The 16,043-nt window shown below is 52.2% G+C and overlaps 8 protein-coding genes across 8 annotated transcripts; 4 read left to right on the top strand and 4 right to left on the bottom strand.

Annotated features, from left to right (window-relative positions):
* The first annotated feature begins 36 nt into the window (after nucleotides 1-36).
* On the top strand, nucleotides 37-2,018 carry BDV17DRAFT_264936 (uncharacterized protein). The gene is made up of 2 exons (XM_073758106.1): nucleotides 37-842; nucleotides 898-2,018. The coding sequence occupies exons 1-2, from the start codon at nucleotides 244-246 to the stop codon at nucleotides 1,313-1,315; spliced, it is 1,017 nt and encodes a 338-aa protein (XP_073615011.1). The 5' UTR covers nucleotides 37-243; the 3' UTR covers nucleotides 1,316-2,018.
* A 419-nt stretch (nucleotides 2,019-2,437) lies between these two features.
* BDV17DRAFT_101595 (putative phosphoglycerate mutase family protein) lies at nucleotides 2,438-3,334 on the top strand. The gene is made up of 3 exons (XM_073753695.1): nucleotides 2,438-2,807; nucleotides 2,864-3,086; nucleotides 3,143-3,334. Exons 1-3 carry the CDS (start codon nucleotides 2,579-2,581, stop codon nucleotides 3,225-3,227), a joined length of 537 nt encoding a protein of 178 aa, XP_073615010.1. The 5' UTR covers nucleotides 2,438-2,578; the 3' UTR covers nucleotides 3,228-3,334.
* Nucleotides 3,335-4,628: 1,294 nt separating this feature from the next.
* BDV17DRAFT_282167 (DUF895 domain membrane protein) lies at nucleotides 4,629-6,188 on the bottom strand (the record flags this gene model as incomplete). Its single annotated transcript, XM_073760158.1, has 4 exons — nucleotides 4,629-4,799; nucleotides 4,856-4,952; nucleotides 5,010-6,048; nucleotides 6,110-6,188. 4 exons carry the CDS (start codon nucleotides 6,186-6,188, stop codon nucleotides 4,629-4,631), a joined length of 1,386 nt encoding a protein of 461 aa, XP_073615009.1.
* A 765-nt stretch (nucleotides 6,189-6,953) lies between these two features.
* Nucleotides 6,954-7,930, bottom strand: BDV17DRAFT_291918 (uncharacterized protein; the record flags this gene model as incomplete). The annotated part of the gene is made up of 2 exons (XM_073762250.1): nucleotides 6,954-7,500; nucleotides 7,569-7,930. The coding sequence occupies 2 exons, from the start codon at nucleotides 7,928-7,930 to the stop codon at nucleotides 6,954-6,956; spliced, it is 909 nt and encodes a 302-aa protein (XP_073615008.1).
* Nucleotides 7,931-8,434: 504 nt separating this feature from the next.
* BDV17DRAFT_291917 (putative methionine permease) lies at nucleotides 8,435-10,140 on the bottom strand (the record flags this gene model as incomplete). The annotated part of the gene is made up of 3 exons (XM_073762249.1): nucleotides 8,435-8,570; nucleotides 8,627-9,027; nucleotides 9,073-10,140. 3 exons carry the CDS (start codon nucleotides 10,138-10,140, stop codon nucleotides 8,435-8,437), a joined length of 1,605 nt encoding a protein of 534 aa, XP_073615007.1.
* Nucleotides 10,134-10,591, top strand: BDV17DRAFT_264930 (uncharacterized protein). The gene has a single exon (XM_073758105.1). The coding sequence runs from the start codon at nucleotides 10,236-10,238 to the stop codon at nucleotides 10,467-10,469; it is 234 nt and encodes a 77-aa protein (XP_073615006.1). The 5' UTR covers nucleotides 10,134-10,235; the 3' UTR covers nucleotides 10,470-10,591.
* A 381-nt stretch (nucleotides 10,592-10,972) lies between these two features.
* Nucleotides 10,973-12,463, top strand: BDV17DRAFT_291916 (zinc-binding alcohol dehydrogenase family protein; the record flags this gene model as incomplete). Its single annotated transcript, XM_073762248.1, has 4 exons — nucleotides 10,973-11,233; nucleotides 11,294-11,334; nucleotides 11,411-11,871; nucleotides 11,922-12,463. 4 exons carry the CDS (start codon nucleotides 10,973-10,975, stop codon nucleotides 12,461-12,463), a joined length of 1,305 nt encoding a protein of 434 aa, XP_073615005.1.
* Nucleotides 12,464-13,402: 939 nt separating this feature from the next.
* On the bottom strand, nucleotides 13,403-15,363 carry BDV17DRAFT_298696 (flavin-containing monooxygenase; the record flags this gene model as incomplete). Its single annotated transcript, XM_073763734.1, has 3 exons — nucleotides 13,403-14,680; nucleotides 14,737-14,997; nucleotides 15,067-15,363. 3 exons carry the CDS (start codon nucleotides 15,361-15,363, stop codon nucleotides 13,403-13,405), a joined length of 1,836 nt encoding a protein of 611 aa, XP_073615004.1.
* Nucleotides 15,364-16,043: the final 680 nt, after the last annotated feature.

Raw genomic sequence — 16,043 nt, 5'->3', positions numbered from 1 at the left:
GTGTCGTTTGGCGAAGAAGGCTTGTGCTGATGGCCTCGTGTCTCGTCCGGGGGCCGCCCCGACGCGTGGCGCCCTCTTGATTCGTCGCTGAGATCATGTGCCTTAAGTCCGCGGACATAACGGGGGTATAGATCAGCCAGTGGAAGTAAGCACAAAGTCCGTCAAAGCAATATTTTGACCACACTATAAATATTCAGTGCAGCTTGAAGCCATCCCATCTCTATCCACTAGAAAGCCGCAACCATGCCCACCCTCAGCAACTTTCTCTACACCCAACTCTTGCTACGCATCCCCAAGCCAACCACCTCCTTCGCCTCAAAAACAATCATCGTCACAGGCGCAAACTCAGGCTTAGGTCAAGAAGCCGCTCAGCAATTTGTCTGCCTCGGTGCCGAAAAAGTGATCCTGGGCTGCCGCAGCATATCCAAGGGCGAAAAGGCCAAGAGGGAGATCGAATCTGCCCTGCAATGCCGGACTGACATATTGGAAGTCTGGCAGGTTGATATCGAGTCCCCGTCGTCAATCCGAGAGTTCGTGGACAAGGCCAATCAGCTCCCTCGCCTTGATGTGGTGATCAATAATGCCGGTATCCAGACGCTTGATTTCCGGGTTTCGTATGGGACTGAGCGGACAGTTGCGGTGAATGTGATCGGGACTTTCCTGTTGGCCTTGCAGCTTGTTCCCAAATTGAAAGTAACTGCGAGAGCATACCAGGTGACGCCGCATATGACCTTCCTTGGTTCGGCTCTGTATGATGTCGCTCAGTATCCGGGGGATCATGGGGACGACGATCTTTTCGGCTGGTTTGGTGAAAAGTCTCGGATTCCGCAGATGATGAACCAGTGCGTCCTTTGCTATTTTTTTTCCTTGGATCCGTCTAGCTAACGTGTTCGATAGGTACAACCTCTCAAAGCTTCTCCTCCTTCACGCAATAATCAAACTAGCAGAAACCATCGACCCCCTTTCGACCGATGAGATTGGTAACCCTAACCCCATCATCATAAACTCCCTCGACCCCTGTTTCTGCAAGACCAACCTTCCTGGTTCGCTGTCTGGGGGATTCAAAATCTTCTTCAAAGTCTTCGAGGCGCTCTTCGCTCGGTCTGCGGAGGAAGGATCCAGGTTGATTGTGCAGGCTGCTGCGGGTGGACGAGAGAGCCATGGGGGATATTTCCGGTCTGCTGAGCTCAAGCCCTACGAATCATTTATAACCAGCAAGGAGGGTCTGGCGAGGGGGCAGTATGTCTGGGAGCAGCTGAGTAGGAAGTTGGAGGAGATCCAGCCGGGGATTATGGATATCCTTGCTGGTCTCTGAAGGATAACATTCTTGGGTCGGTCCTTACGTCCTTGTTAGTATGCGACGAATTTTATGTTTAGACTTCGGTTTTCGAGTCTTGCAGCTCTTCGCTCTTCGAGATCTTACATGGTCCGATTCGCTTATACAATTTAAGACATCCTCAGGCATACACGGGTCCTTGAGCGGTCCTCATCTGTAGAACAAATAAATGAGCGACGGAGTTTCATACACTCCATACGATCCGTAAGTTAATAAGTCTTTCCCTCTAACTAGCGAGCGGCATGCTCGGGACCTCGGATCGGAAGCATGTAGCACAGACGATATATGTAGCAAACGAGTGTGAAGCGGGTGGAGTGAGTTGAGTGGGGGATTGGGATAAACAGTTTTTAGAGAACCCAGCTCCATTGGGGCCTGGAGGCCTGGATGCAAGACACCGACATCTCTTTCTCTGAGTTGTGTATCTCAGAGGCGGCGCTGGCTCAGGGAAGGAGTCGGTACCTAGCCAAGTATCATCCAAGACTGTCTGGCTTGTCTTATTGGCAGAGCTCAGGTACCCAATATTGGGAAGCGACGCCCAGGTGGTATAGCGGAGCGGGTATATCATATTAGGCAGTATCCCGGATCGCCGGCATCGCATGCTCACGCCATTCATGTTGCAGTATATGAATATGACTATAGGGGACCGCAATGACGTCGTCAACCCGTCGCTGTAGGACCAGTGAGCGAAAGACGTAGAGCAAAAGGCAGGCAAGGGGGCAGGCAACACAGTATTCGACGACGTGGTAGTGTTAGTGGTGCCACCTCTAGGAAAGGAAGACAGGCGCGTGTTCTGCATGTCAACCATCACGCGCCTTACCGGGCTGTGGCTGTGGCTGGCTCTCTTAGGGCATGTGCTTCGAGACTCGGTTGACACTGGACGATACGAGGCGCCTGCGCCCAAGGTCCTCCACGGTAGCAGTGCTACTGCACAACAGGATACCCCGCAGGGAACAACCAGCCAAGCTCATTCTCGAGAATCGGCACGCAGCAGATCTGAGACCCAAGGCAGTGCGTGCGATCATTCCAGACAGTGGAGAAGCAGCGATCATTCTGTGAGCTTCATTCCACCACGTGCCTGTGCTGACCAATCACGTCAGGCGTGCTGATCAGCAGCTATACAGATAATCAGCAAGGAGGTTACATGCCGTGAGGTATTGCCCCGTGGGGGTTGAAAGTGTCCAGGTATAAAGCAGTGTTTGTTGCATACAAGCATTGCGATCGATCAGGATCATCCTTGACATCATGATCATCGCGATGTATTCGCAACTTTTCTCGGTCGCTTTTCTCGCTGTCAGCACGCTCGTTGCTGCTGATCCCACGGTGTATCTCATTCGTCACGGAGAGAAGCCTGATGACGGCGGCACTGGACTGAGTGCCGAGGGCGAGGACCGCGCGCAGTGTGTTCGGCAGGTATTTGGCGCATCGTCGGAGTACAACATCGGGTATATCATGGCCATGACGCCGAAGGATAGTACGTTCTCTATCTTGTCCTTAAAGTCAGATCCAGATACTGAGAAGTAAGCGAAGATGGCAAGCGTAACCGCCCATACCTCACCGTCAAACCCCTGGCGGACGATCTCGGTCTCGAAGTCGACACATCGTGCGATCGTGACGACCCGGAGTGTGTAAAGGACGCTGTGGACGACTATGACGGCGACCAGAACATCTTGATCTGCTGGGAGCACGACGCGCTGACCGACATCATCGAGGAGCTGGGGGCGGACGATGCGCCAGAGTATCCGAGCGACAGGTAAGCTGCGCTGCAGAGAGTCGTATCAAAGAAACTGCTGATTGCGAATCCCACAGCTACGACTTGATCTGGACCGATCCTGCGCCGTATACCGAGATTATCTCCGAGACGAGCGAGCAGTGCCCTGGGCTGGATAACTGATGGGCGCTGTTGACTTTCAGTAGATCGACAATTGACACCCTATACGGAGGGTTGAATTAGACAATGTCGGGCCCAGTTCTGATAACCGGGCAGGACCGGGCAGTTTCAAAGAGAAATTGAGCTATAAATTTCAGCAATCAAAATGTCTTAGGCTACTTGACCTGTAGAAAAAAAAAACATTGAGGAGTTCGGGAGCGTCGTTCACCACCAGCCAGGGACACAGAAGCTGGCGATACAGGGCTCATGAGGGCTGATAGTGACGGCCTCTTGTCAAGGTGGCAGGGGACAAGTAGAAGACAAAAAACGACCGGGAGAACCCGCGTTTTTATATTATTTGGAATGAGCTAGAGCCGTTCCATCCCCAGGCCCCCTTTCTTGGATTGTGAACGCATCATTTCCCGTATTCCAACTTTTTCACCTCAATGGCCAATGTAGACTTTCTTTGTCTTCGTCATGGCAAAGCCAAGCCTCATTGGCCAGTAGCTCTCCAGGTGGGCATGGGCCCAACGGCCGTTTCTCAGTCGCTGACAGGCACAAAGCTGGAACGGGAGGATCGCTATTGCTTGGTAGCTCGATCAGCAGCTTGGCCTGGGGCCTCCGCATGCAGCTTTTATTTGAACATCGGCCTCTCCGGTCGGTTTTTCTTCCGCAGTATATTACCACTTCTTGAAGGACGGGCTCCCTGAATGCGCGGTATATTTAGGGCTCCAGGCAAGCATTTCTTCGTGCTAATCGTGGGTTTAGAGGCGGTGCCTCGTGCAAGCTGTGTCGACGTCAAACTGCTCGTTGCTGGTCGATGAAAACTGCGTTTGTACGAACTTGGAGCTGATCTTGGAGATACAAGACTGTGGTTGGGCGAGTCGGTGTATCAGGGATTGCTTGAGTACGTCTCTCTGCGAGAGGATGGAATGGCTGCACATCTGACGAAAGAGGGGGGCATGAAGTACATGTACGGGGAATGCCACTACCCTATCGATCCTATCCACAACATCGTCCTTTGCGATGTCATTATTGGCATCTTGCTGCCTACGTTTGCTGTTCTCTTTCGAACGGCCGGCCGGCTCATCGGGTCAAGGCTCGGACCTGACAATGCGGCTGCTGTCCTGTTGCTGGAGAATTTGCAGACCGGGATCGCATCAGCCAGCGTCCGCTAACAAAGTCCACGGTAGTTAACCCTACTTCCGATTTCGGCCATTTGACTTGTCACTCAGTAGTATTCCTGACATATATCAAGCCCGTATGTTAACTTCTGCAGGTTTTCAAGTCGGGCTTGGAAGTTGAATGTTAGGACAGCGTATGGGATTGCTCCCTCCCTCTGAGATTCACTCCAGTCCACGCAATCCTGTAGGAGCCTTCGTACAGCCCAAGTTAACTGCTGCATCGGGTTTTCACTGAGCAGCACTATAGACTCCCCTGCGTCGTTCGTGCCTCGCGCTCAACCTTTTTATCACCCAAGGAAACCCCAATCTCTTTGATGACCAGCCACGCCGGATAAAGGGCAATCGCCCACAGACCGAAATTGAGGTAAATACTTCCGACAGACGCCATGATCGACACACTGCTTAGTCCATACTGTATTGATCATGTTAGGATTCGGCCTAGGGATAGCATATGTATGTGCAGCTCACCGAAACAGCCTGGGAAGCGGATTCCATCCCCCGTAGCAGACTCGCAATCCGCACGACTTCCTCCTCGTTCCTGGCAAGATTGCCAACGACAAAGTACCTAAGTCAACCGTTAGCATCCACCTCCAGACAGGAGTAAGAGAGGCGCTATACATACAAGAACATATAATTCAACTGAAACCCCACAACCCAAAAGAGATAAAGCGGAAACCCCCTCCCAAATCCCCTATCAACCCAATCAAATACCGGCCCCGACTTATCAAAGTCCGTAACGACCACAGTACCCCAAACCCACCACGCCCCCTGCAGGCCCAGGACAACAATAAACCCCACTCGACTCCGCACCTTCAGGGATACTTTACTATCCAGAAACGTACCGAGCAGGTTCCCTGATATAATCGCCATGATTCCCGATACAAAGGATCCTAATGCTCGCGCGCGCACGGAGAACCAGAGCGAGTTATACGTGAACATGACTGCCTCGCTGAAGGTTGCTTGCCAGATCAATGGGATAATGAGAGCAAAGTTTCTGCTAATGCAGAGCTTCACCATGGCCTTAACCTCAAACCAGATATCGTTCGCGATGCGCAGTTTCACTGACACACCATCAGTCCGTTGGACTCTTTCGGGCGCACTCAACAATAATCCAACAAAGGGCGCGAGAGCCTGCAATGTTATGAAGATATAATATACCACGTAGGAAACACTCCCCGCCGTATCCCGATCATGGTTAACGCCGATATTAATTGCCCCGCCGACAATCTGCCCGAGAACGCGAAAACTCAGCCAGAACCCCAGAAATCGACCCTGGTTCTCTGGCTCCGGATACGCAAGCGCGATAGCACTCTCCGCCATCCAGAAAATTCCTGCGGAAAGCCCACACAATGCGGCGCCGAAAATCGTCAGCCAGTTGCTGTCGTACCGGACTTGTGTGTAGATTCCTGCTGCGTAGGGCGCGTAGCCCATTGTCCCAACGATGAGGGTCCATTTTATGCCGATGAGCTTAACGATTACACTTCCGAAGAAGCAAGACAACACCATTAGGCAGAAGGTCAGGGCGTTCGCGGTGTTCACGAGGTAGGGCTTTGAGGCACCGCCCCCGCCGAGGCTGTTCATTGCGCCCCAGATTCCGGGGGCGAGGAAGTTGCATAGGCCTAGGATTAGGGCGTTTGTGTAGGTTGAGCGGTACCATTTTACTGAGGATCTTCGTTAGGTGCGTTCTAATGTTGGGGGTAGGGGAAGGGCAGGGAGCGTTACCTGGGTGTTTTTGGGGTGGACTTGGGGGAGAGTCGTTGGCGACTTCTTCGTCGGTGCTGAAGTCCTTTTCGACGGCCATGTTGACGTTTACTGGGTATCTTGAGCTTATCTGTCCAAGATTCCAGAAATAAAACGTGTCTTGGATCTCGGTCACGTCTCGTCGCGGCTACTCACCGGACACTCTAGTAATTATACCCCGTCCTCCGAGAGAAAATGACAGCCCCATAGCACTCGGTGGCTTGACCCTCGGGATTCCGCTAAAACTTCCGTCTGAGATCTAAAGCCAGCTGAACCTTGTCTGTTTACTCAATTACAGATTCCTTTACCCACCCACGGCGATTTTGGTGGTCGGTGATGTTGCACATCCGGCTGAGAATTACGTGCTAGCACGGCATCAGCACTTGGCCACGAGAGAAAACAGACATGAACTTGAAAAATACAAAGTTGAGTTGGCGAATATCATTGAGATTAATTATGTGTCAGAGTCCGCGGCGTCTGTAATCATCAGTATCTCACCACCCAAAGTATGAAGGTCTGATCTATTGAATCTAGCAGCGAAGCTACACTATATACAGAAGAAATAGGAATAGGAAGTAGAATGATACGATATATGACCGAGTGGACGCTGACTAATAGTAAGTTCGGCGTTGAAGCGGATTCCTAGCGGTCACCAAAGGTCGACATTATGCCTTGGATAACACGACGTAAACATAATTCATTAATCTCATCTCATATCAATCTCGTAGTATCATGACATGTCAATCTGGTAAGAACAAAATAACCCTTAACCCTACTAAGCCCCCATCCCAACTTCGTGTCCATTCAAACCTACCTCTACTCTATTTTACTCCGTATCATCCTCATGAAAAACCAGCGCCCTAACCTCAATACTCTCCCTCGGTCTCTCCCCCTCGGTCTCGGGATTAACAAACGCCGTATGCGGCACCCTCCTCGCCCTCCCATCTTTCTTCGAATCAAAACACTTAATCAAGGTAACCAAATCTGGCGTCTGCCCGTACCGATAATACCACTTAAACCCAGGGTTTGCGCGAACTGCATACGTCTCGCCCTCACGGTCCGGATAGATCAGCTTAATGGGGACGAGGTCGGAGTCCGGTACGGAATGCGCGTCTGCGACGGCAAGGGGGTCCTTTAGGATGGGCTTTATGGGGCGCCAGACGTTGATTATTTGGTAGCGCCCCTTGAGTAGCTTCGGGGCGTCCTCGGGGAGGTGGTAAGAGACGCGGTTTGCGGATGCAGAGTAGGATTGGTCGATGTGCACTCTTTGCACTGGGCCGCGCAGGTTTACAGTTCCTGGGGCCTGGGACCGGCTGTCCTGTGGGGCGCGGCGGATGGTGTGGTCGAAGATGAAGACTCGCGATGCGCCAGTCCTGCATATTCGCGGTAAGCAATATTGTTTATACAAAGCAGAAAAGTAGAGTAAAAAAGGTAAACATACGCATCCTTCAAAAGCTGCTCCGTCTCCGGATAATAAACCCTCCTAATCTGCTCATCATCCAAAAACTCCTTCTCCTTACTCTCATGGTAATAAAGCTGGAACCCATTGCCGTCAAGGGTATAGTCCAGCTCTTGCCCGCTGATATCGGTGATTGTGGCCGGGATCGTTTCGATCGGCTGCTTGCGGTAGGTCTCGGCGTCGCCGACGTAGTTTGGCGTTGGTGGGGAGCCGTCCTCGTGGTCTTTGAAGAAGTTCAGGGTTGTTTGTACGTGGTGCGGCTTTTCGGCGGGTGGAGAGAGGGGTTGGGGGGTTACGATGGGACCTTGTTGGGTTGGTGGGTGTTGGACTGTTGCAGAGGCCATGGTGTTGTTGCTATCAAGCTTGAAGTATGAAAGTGAGACTGATAGTAGAGTAGCGTAGTGGAACGCTGTGGTTCCAACTCTTAGTGGAGTTGAATGTCTGGGGTGCCGAGCAGAAGCACACTCCAGCAGGGCGAGGATGGTTTATGTACTCAATGAGGGGTCGGGAATTGCCAATTTGTCAGACCAGCACGCAATTGCCATCGTGACGCCCTTCTTGTAGACATGCTGATAAATCCAAATAATGGCTATTGGATGCAATCGTACCATGAGGATGATTTAATCAAGTTCTGTTTGAAACTCGGAGAGTTGGTGCTTTGTTGCATTCCGGATTTCTAATCATGACGACTTGAGTTGATATCCGTTGGAGGGGGAGAAGTACATACTAAGACGGGGTACAGATACTAAGGGGTTAGCAGGAGAGAACTAGGGGAGATTTTGCTGGGATAGTATACGTGGCAAATAGGAGCTTTGTTGCGAGATAACCGAATGTATTGAATATATGCATTACTGCTGCGTTCGTACAAGCCTGGTTACTGCTGTCCCATCATCCAGCACCTTCTCCTCTTCCTCTAACTTGTATCCTCCCCATCTAGGTAGCAGAACCGTCCAGACATACCAATACAGAACTCCGAAGACAATACTGAGCGGTCAATTAGTCAAGGTGATTTCAGCAGATAATTGAAATAAACAACTTACACTCCAGCCCCAACAATAGCATACGTGGCATAAAAGAATTCCACATCCCCTTTATACCCAGGCGGCGGAATAAACGGCGAGACAAGCAGTGCCAGCGAAACCACAATCCGCACCCAAACAGCCGGCAGCCAGGCCTTGAACGGCCTCGGAAGATACGGCTCGCGGTACCTCAGCAACAGCAGCCCGGCTGTGATTGCCAGTCCGAAGATCGTACCGGGGTAGCCCTCGACGTCTAGGATGAAGTTGTAGACGTCACCTTGCGGTGGAAGCATGATTACCAGCAGTGATGGGACGTAGTGTACTATTAGTCCCCATAATGGTGTTCCGAAGGGCTTTGAGGAGGAGAGCACGTCGCCCCAGGGGAGGAAGCCTTGTCGGGCGATTTCTTGGTTGACTCGCGCCTACTTTGTTAGTGTTGGTCAAACTGCGAAAAGGGGGATATTTACCAGCGCAAACGTAACAACCATGACATTCCCAGCTGCCGATACGGCGATGGCAAGAGGAAACAGAGTCCCGCCGACTCGCGGCCCAAATAATCGATCGAACAACAATGCTGCAACGAGCTCACCACTCTGCTTGATCTCGTCCAGCGGCACAACCAGAAAGTAAGACGCATTGGCAAGCAAATACAGTGCCCCTGAAGTCAGCAACGCGGCCGGACACACCGTCCTCACCGTGCGTATCGGATCACGCACTTCGCTCAGGACGTTATTGACATTATTCAATCCGGCATACGAATAAAGAACCTTGAAAAGCGACGTCGAGAGCAGATTCCAGCTCCAGTTCGAGCCCTCCCAGAGCGTATCCCGCGCCATCACCGGCTGCGGCTGCGGCTGCGTTGAATGTGTGCTGGCACCCGCACCACTCTGCACTCCATTCGGACGCAAAAAGATAACCCAAATCCCGGTCAGCGAGATCGACCCGATAAGGAAGATCTTCAACCAGCCCAGCACATTCTGGATCCAGATCCCCGTCTGCCGAAAACACCCATGGACAACGGTAATCGCCGTCAAGAGCCCCGCTGCAAAAAGCTTATGCGTGAGCTCGCTCGGTGCACCATCGAGTGCGAAGACCGTATACTTCGCAAAGATGATGCAGTTGCTTGCCGTGAAGCCAAGCAATACCGCCTGCACGGCGATAAGCGTCGACGCGAGGAATCGCGGGCGCGGGTATGTATACTCTAGATATACTTTGTCGCCGCCTGAGCGAGGCAGTATGCATCCGTATTCCATCGACACGACCATTCCGCATGCTGCGAGGATTGTCCCGAAGAGCCATAGCAGGAGGGACAGACCGATACTCCCGGATGATTTGACGATCGAGCCTGGTGTCGCGAAGATCCCGCTGCCGATTACGCGCGAGACGACGAGAATGTACGCTGTTGTCCAGGAGAGGTATTTCCCGCTTCCTGAGGTTGATGGTGTTGCTGACGGGAGGGCATCGCGGCGAGGCGTGGCCTCGTATCGAGGGCAGTCGTAGGGAGCTTCCAGGAGCGGTTGGGTTTCTGCTTCCATGGCTGTTCTTGGATGTTGTTGAAGTTCAGCTTCTCAGTGCGACATTTTGTTTACATTATTGGGGCGGTGGTGGTGACAGCAAGGGATGGGATGAGATGAGATGGATGCTTAGAAATGCTGTCCTCATCAGCAGCCAGTTGTTGAGAACGTCCGGCACGTCATTTTGGTCACGGTTGCACGTCAAGTCAGGCAGCAGGGAGTGTTACTTTTGTCAGTTGGCGCTGGAGGTGACAGATCAGGGGGCAGAGGGACATGGTGGTATCTCGCCGAAGTTGTACAACTACAGCACAGGCACCCAACAACTTCATTCAGGGCACACTTCCTCATGATTTCCGAAGTTCGTTACAGAAGACGAGGATCCATTATTCTGGAAGCTTGTCCACTATCGATAACTAACTGGAGCTCCTTTAGTCCAGCATGAACCTCGGCCACACCCATCACGCAATCCAACCCCGCGATTGACAAAGGCTCAGTCGTGATAGCACACCACAATGACGCTTGACCTACATCCCTGCACCTCAGACTCTCTCAGTCCAAAATGCAAATTACAATTCGTTTTGCCCCTGTCATTTATCTTACGCTCTCGTGCGAGAGGTATCCCCGATGACTCCAAATCGAGCGCCGGCTTGCGTCTGCAATGGAGAGATGCACGCAAGAACCAGAGTACGGTTCACTAGGCCTGTAGTCGAAGGATCTGGTTCGCATTGCATAATCCAGAATACTGTCTTTCACTTATCTTGACTTCTTCGTTGCTTGACTAGTGTAGTTGTGTAAATACTCCTCTTTCCTACATTCTTCCCTTGCAGACACACACACACACATACGCAACATTATGACGACGATAACAACCCTCACCACAACGGTAGACGTAAAGCATCCGGTTCTCTATGAATACGAGAAGATCATCATCGAGCAGAGAGAGAATATATCAAATACTATCACGAATCAGCCACAGATTGAGTCGCAACCTGAACAGCAAACGCCAAGTGTTACACAGCGAGCCCTCCTCGTCCATGCCGCCCAGCAGCCCTACGCCCTTGTCACCGACCATGCCATACCGTCTATTCTGCATAGGGATGAACTTTTGATCAAGGTACAGTCTTACCTACTTACTGAAATCCAACGTTATGGTTCGTGTTAATTGGGAATTCAGGTTACTGCCATCGGGTTGAATCCAGTTGATTGGAAGGGCCCGTATGTTCCTCCCTTCTTTTCCCCTCCCCCGTCATACTATACCTTCGTATATAGCAATCAACTAAGAGCGATACAGGGCATACAACTTCGGCCTCCCCTCCCTCCCCTGGGTAAACGGGCGCGACCTCGCCGGCATCGTCGTCGACACACACCCCACTCACTCCTCACATTCCCAATCACGCCTCAAGAAAGGCGATCTCGTCCTCGTCCCCTCTACTGACTACCGCGACATCCGCAAAGCCGCGTTCCAAGAGTACGCTGTCGCAACGCACTTCAATGCCGCGCGGATTCCCGGCAGCGTCAGCACGGCGTCCGCCGCTTCAGTGGGCGTTGCATTCGTTGCCTCGATGCTGGCGCTGGGTGTTTCGCTGGGTGTGGACTTTCGGAATATTAGGGAGTGCGCGGGGCCCAATTTGAGGGGGTTGCTGGAGGGAGTTGATGGGGAGAGCATACCGGCTGATGTTAGGGGGGAGTGTTTTGCTGAGGGGGGGGAGAGGGAGAGGCCCAAGGCGGGCGAGTGGATTGCTATTTGGGGAGGTATGGTCATATTTACCTTTCCATACCTATAGATATACTGACGAAATTAGCATCAACAACAACCGGCCTATTAACAATCCAACTCGCACGCCTCGCCGGACTGAAAACAATCGCCATCGCCGACATCGCGCGGCACGGCGCAAAGCTCCACGCCGCAGGCGCAGACATCCTCATCGACCGGTACGATACAACGCGTGCAGTAGAAATAATCCGCGGCGTAAGCGGCAACAGACTGCGCTACGCAATCGACATCGTCGGATCCGAGACCTCAACATTACTCCAAAGCGCCCTCGACCCAACTATTCGCGACGACGGATCGCACGCGCATTTACTCGGTCTCACGGGACTGCCTAAACCTGATGTGAGAGACGAGAGGGTGGTATACCATACCGTCCCAATCAAGGTATTCCATTCCTGTCCGGAGGCTGGGGAGGCGACGGTCACTTGGCTTGAGAGGTTGATGGAGACTGGGATTTTGGAGTTGCCGGAGGTCGTTAGGGCTGAGGGGGGTCTTGGGGGGGTTAATGAGGCGTTGGGGGTTTTGAGGAGGGGGGATGTAAGTGGGAAGAGGATTGTTGTTGAGTTGGATTAAGATGATTTAGATGATAACGAGTCTATGCTTGGAATATATGTTTTATAGAGGCGTTAGATGGGATGGTTTGTTAGATAGGATTGAGACACAGTATATATGCACAGATCCATTCGTAGAAAAGATTATTTTCACATCTGACAGTCCGCCTTGATCCAGAACATATGAAATGAACAGCTCTTCTGGTATAGATACATCTCCCATTGTGAATTCGTTCTGGCCAAATCCTCCTCCGGCAGACTGACATCAAGAGCAAACCCGTTCATCCGACCGAAGTTCGAACAGGCGCAGCCGCAGCTACAACCAAAGTGTCAAACAGACAAAGCCAAATCGAAACAGGATCTTGGAGAAGAATGATGCGATCAAGCTTAATAAATCTAACTTGTGGTCCGTGCCAGTGCCAATATATTCGGCACTCCCACTCCCACTCCCACTCCCACTCGGTTGCCCACCGGCCCGGACTACTGACGCAATCCATTCCGCATATTCGCCATTGCATTCCATTCCATTGCCCCTCATCTGCACCCTTGTATTTTTAGTTTGGAGGGGTAATCGCCGATATCTCGGTGGTAGCCAGCGGTTAGAGAGCACTGACCAGTTCTGGTTGGAGATTGGCGCAAGGACAGGGGTAGGTACTGGGTAGGTTGATCATGGTGTCATTTGGAGGTGCTCTTGGGTGGACAGTTGAACCTGTACCTGGTCTATATCACTCGAACAGAGATAGCAGCATCTTGGTTTTGTTACGGCTTTGCTGCTTCTATAGCGAATTTACTCTATCCTTATCTAGGGTTCGCTGGCCATGCTTCGTAGCAGAATATAGCCTGGCGGGGAGGGCATGGATGGTCACCATGGTCAAGACGGGGGCTGCTCTACTATGCAATGGAACAATAACAAGATCTGTAGTCATAAGCACTATGGCTCTAAAAGCAAATGATATATAAACTAGACATCATGCCAACTCTCAAGATAAGTCCTCAAATCAATATCCCCGGGCCTCTTCAGATGCGGCGTAAGATCACTCCCCTCGGTCAACTCCCGACTCGTCCACCCATTCCCAAACCAGGCAAACCGATTCCCACTCGGAGTAAGATACTTAAACTCAAAATCCTCCCATCTCGGATCCCGCCTGATATAATTCAGACTCGCCGCACTCCCAGGAAACAACCCATGGATTCGCGCGCCCGGTCGACCACCGTTATACCAGGATGAACAATTCTCCGCCCAGACGGTCCGTGGAAAGAATGCGTCGGCGTACTGGACGAAGTCATCTGTTGCGGCTTTACTAGGCACGAAAGACTTTATCCCCTGTGCGCGGAACTTCCGGATTATCTTTGCGATGTATACGATTTGGTTCTCGATGCTGTTAGGCACGCTCCCGCCGTGGCCGGTGGCATTGGGGCCGCCTACCCAGAGGAGGTTAGGGAAGCCGGGCGTTGCGACGCCGAGGTAATTGTAGGGGAACCCGAAATGGCCGTCGTGTTTCCATGCGGTTTGGAGGTTTAGTCCGTTTGAGATTATGGGGAAGGGAGGCGCGTGGTCGACGTTTGCGCCCGTTGAGCAGATGACGACATCGACTTCCCTTTCTGTTCCGTCCTTAGTGACGATGGAATTCGGCGTGAAGTGTGAGATGTGCGTTTGGATGTACGAGACGTTTTCCTTCGTTAGGGCTTCGAGGTAGCCCGGGCCGGGGGTAGGTCGGCGGCAATTTGGCGGGAAATCGGGGATGATTTTATCTGCTAACTCGGGCTTCTCTTGGATTCGGCGCAGCATGAGTTCTGTCCATTGCTCGCGCAGGTTTGCGTTGATGGGGGAGTCTTTGAAGATGGCGCCGAAGCGGGAGAAGTAGCCGCTTTCCACCCCTTTGCGATATTCGAGGTATGTGTCGGGATCGTCAAACGAGTCGATTTGGTCCTGTGGGATATAATTCGGCTCTAGTCTGCGCACGCCGACTGTTCCGAACGAGTCGGCAATCCAGGTGCGGTTGCGCGCGTAGTGGTCGACATGCGAGGCGATGGGTTGGATCGAGGGCAGGACTTGCAGCCCTGAGGCGCCGTTGCCTATCAAGGCCACTCGTTTGCCCTTGAGGTCGACATTGTGGTTCCAGTTTGAGGAGTGGAAGAGCGGGCCTTGGAAGTCGTTGATGCCGGGGTAGTCGGGCAGTTTCCACGCGTTGAAGTGCCCGATTGCGTTGAGGACGACGTCGAGCTCTTCTTCATATACCTGCCACTTAACTCAGCATATCAGTTTAGAAGTAGCTCCGGGTATTGGGTAAATACCTTATCCTCCTTCAAATCCCTTACAGTCACCCTCCACCTCCCCTGCTCGCCAACCCACTCCGCGCGCTCCACCTTGTGCTGCGCCCGAACATACTTGTATACATCATACTTGCGCGCAACACCCTGCCAGTAATCGCGAATCTCGTGGCCCTGCGCAAACTCCTCCGTCCATCGCGTGTTCGGCTCAAAGTTGGACTGGTAGACGTGCGCGGGGATGTCGCATCGCACGCCGGGGTATGTGTTTTCGAACCAGGTTCCTCCCTGCGCAGTAACAAATCAACATTGACATTCTCTGTTTCGTCTGCGTAGGAAACAGTGAAGAAGACGTACCAAATCAGCATTCTTATCGTAGATGCGCAAATCCAGACCAGGCAGTTTTGCGGGGAGGAGAATGCCGGCTGTGATACCCGACAGGCCAGCCCCAATCACGCCGACTTTGATCGGTCGCACTTGGTCAATTGGGTGCTCTTCGATTTGGAATGCTGGCCTGTTGTTACTTTGGCCTTCTGCTTTATGATGTGACTCCAGTACGGGTGTTGTTTCCGGCTCCTGGAACTTGACCCCGTTTGTGCTGAGGGGGAGCTCTGTCTGCGTAACGACCGCCGCCTTGACTGCCAGTGCCGCCATATTGGTTACTGCTGTCGCGTCTTTCTCCCTGAGCTGCTTGCTGTTTCGGTACGTAATCCCCTTTTATCAGCAGCAGGTAGTGAATCAATGCGGGGAGACCCATGGTGTGATCTGGTCGTGCCTCGTGTTTGGCGTGGTGTTGAAGCTGACTCGGCTTCCAAGTGACGTTGCGAATTCCAGCACGACATTGTGGGCCGCGATGGTGCATGCCTAAGCATACGGCGTATTTTTCAACTTGTTAGAGTAGCCTTGTCTTGTCTTTATCTTCCTTTTGCAAGGATGCAGGTGCTAAGCTTACTCCAACGATTCGTGATTATTCATTATTCCAGGTGCCTGGGCGTCGCCATCTTCGACCATCATTAGCCCTTAGTAGGGTTCCCTATGCGGCAGCCGGAAATAGCCCTGTCTCTGTGCGAAGTGCGCCATCCTACTGGAGCGACTCCTCAAAGACCTCTCGAGAGTGAAGCCGGATGTATGTATAGCTCAGATAATGGAGTTGTTCTCCGTTGACCATGTCTCCTACTACTAGCACAGCTATACCTAGGACATTCGCAATATGACAATACGAGCCCGAGTCCTCTGTTCCAGCCTATCGCCTTCCAAGTTTTCTTCCAGAGCTTATAGGTGTGTTGAGCTTGGCCGTGTTGAAGGTTCCATCATCGCAGCTTAAGTTTCTGTAG

The sequence above is a fragment of the Aspergillus undulatus genome (assembly GCF_047715775.1).
Source record: "Aspergillus undulatus strain CBS 261.88 unplaced genomic scaffold BDV17scaffold_28, whole genome shotgun sequence".
In the NCBI taxonomy this organism is placed as follows: Eukaryota; Fungi; Ascomycota; class Eurotiomycetes; order Eurotiales; family Aspergillaceae; genus Aspergillus; species Aspergillus undulatus.
The sequence above is the reverse complement of the archived record's forward strand: the minus strand, read 5'-3'. Positions and strand labels throughout refer to the sequence as shown.

Bases quoted from the DNA above. Each gene is read 5' to 3' on its own strand.
- BDV17DRAFT_264936 (XM_073758106.1), top strand. From the start codon at position 244: ATGCCCACCCTCAGCAACTTTCTCTACACCCAACTCTTGCTACGCATC. The intron at 843-897 runs GTGCGTCCTTTG...CGTGTTCGATAG, and splicing joins ATTCCGCAGATGATGAACCA to GTACAACCTCTCAAAGCTTC.
- BDV17DRAFT_264930 (XM_073758105.1), top strand. From the start codon at position 10,236: ATGAGATGGATGCTTAGAAATGCTGTCCTCATCAGCAGCCAGTTGTTG.
- BDV17DRAFT_101595 (XM_073753695.1), top strand. From the start codon at position 2,579: ATGATCATCGCGATGTATTCGCAACTTTTCTCGGTCGCTTTTCTCGCT. The intron at 2,808-2,863 runs GTACGTTCTCTA...AAGTAAGCGAAG, and splicing joins GGCCATGACGCCGAAGGATA to ATGGCAAGCGTAACCGCCCA. The intron at 3,087-3,142 runs GTAAGCTGCGCT...CGAATCCCACAG, and splicing joins CCAGAGTATCCGAGCGACAG to CTACGACTTGATCTGGACCG.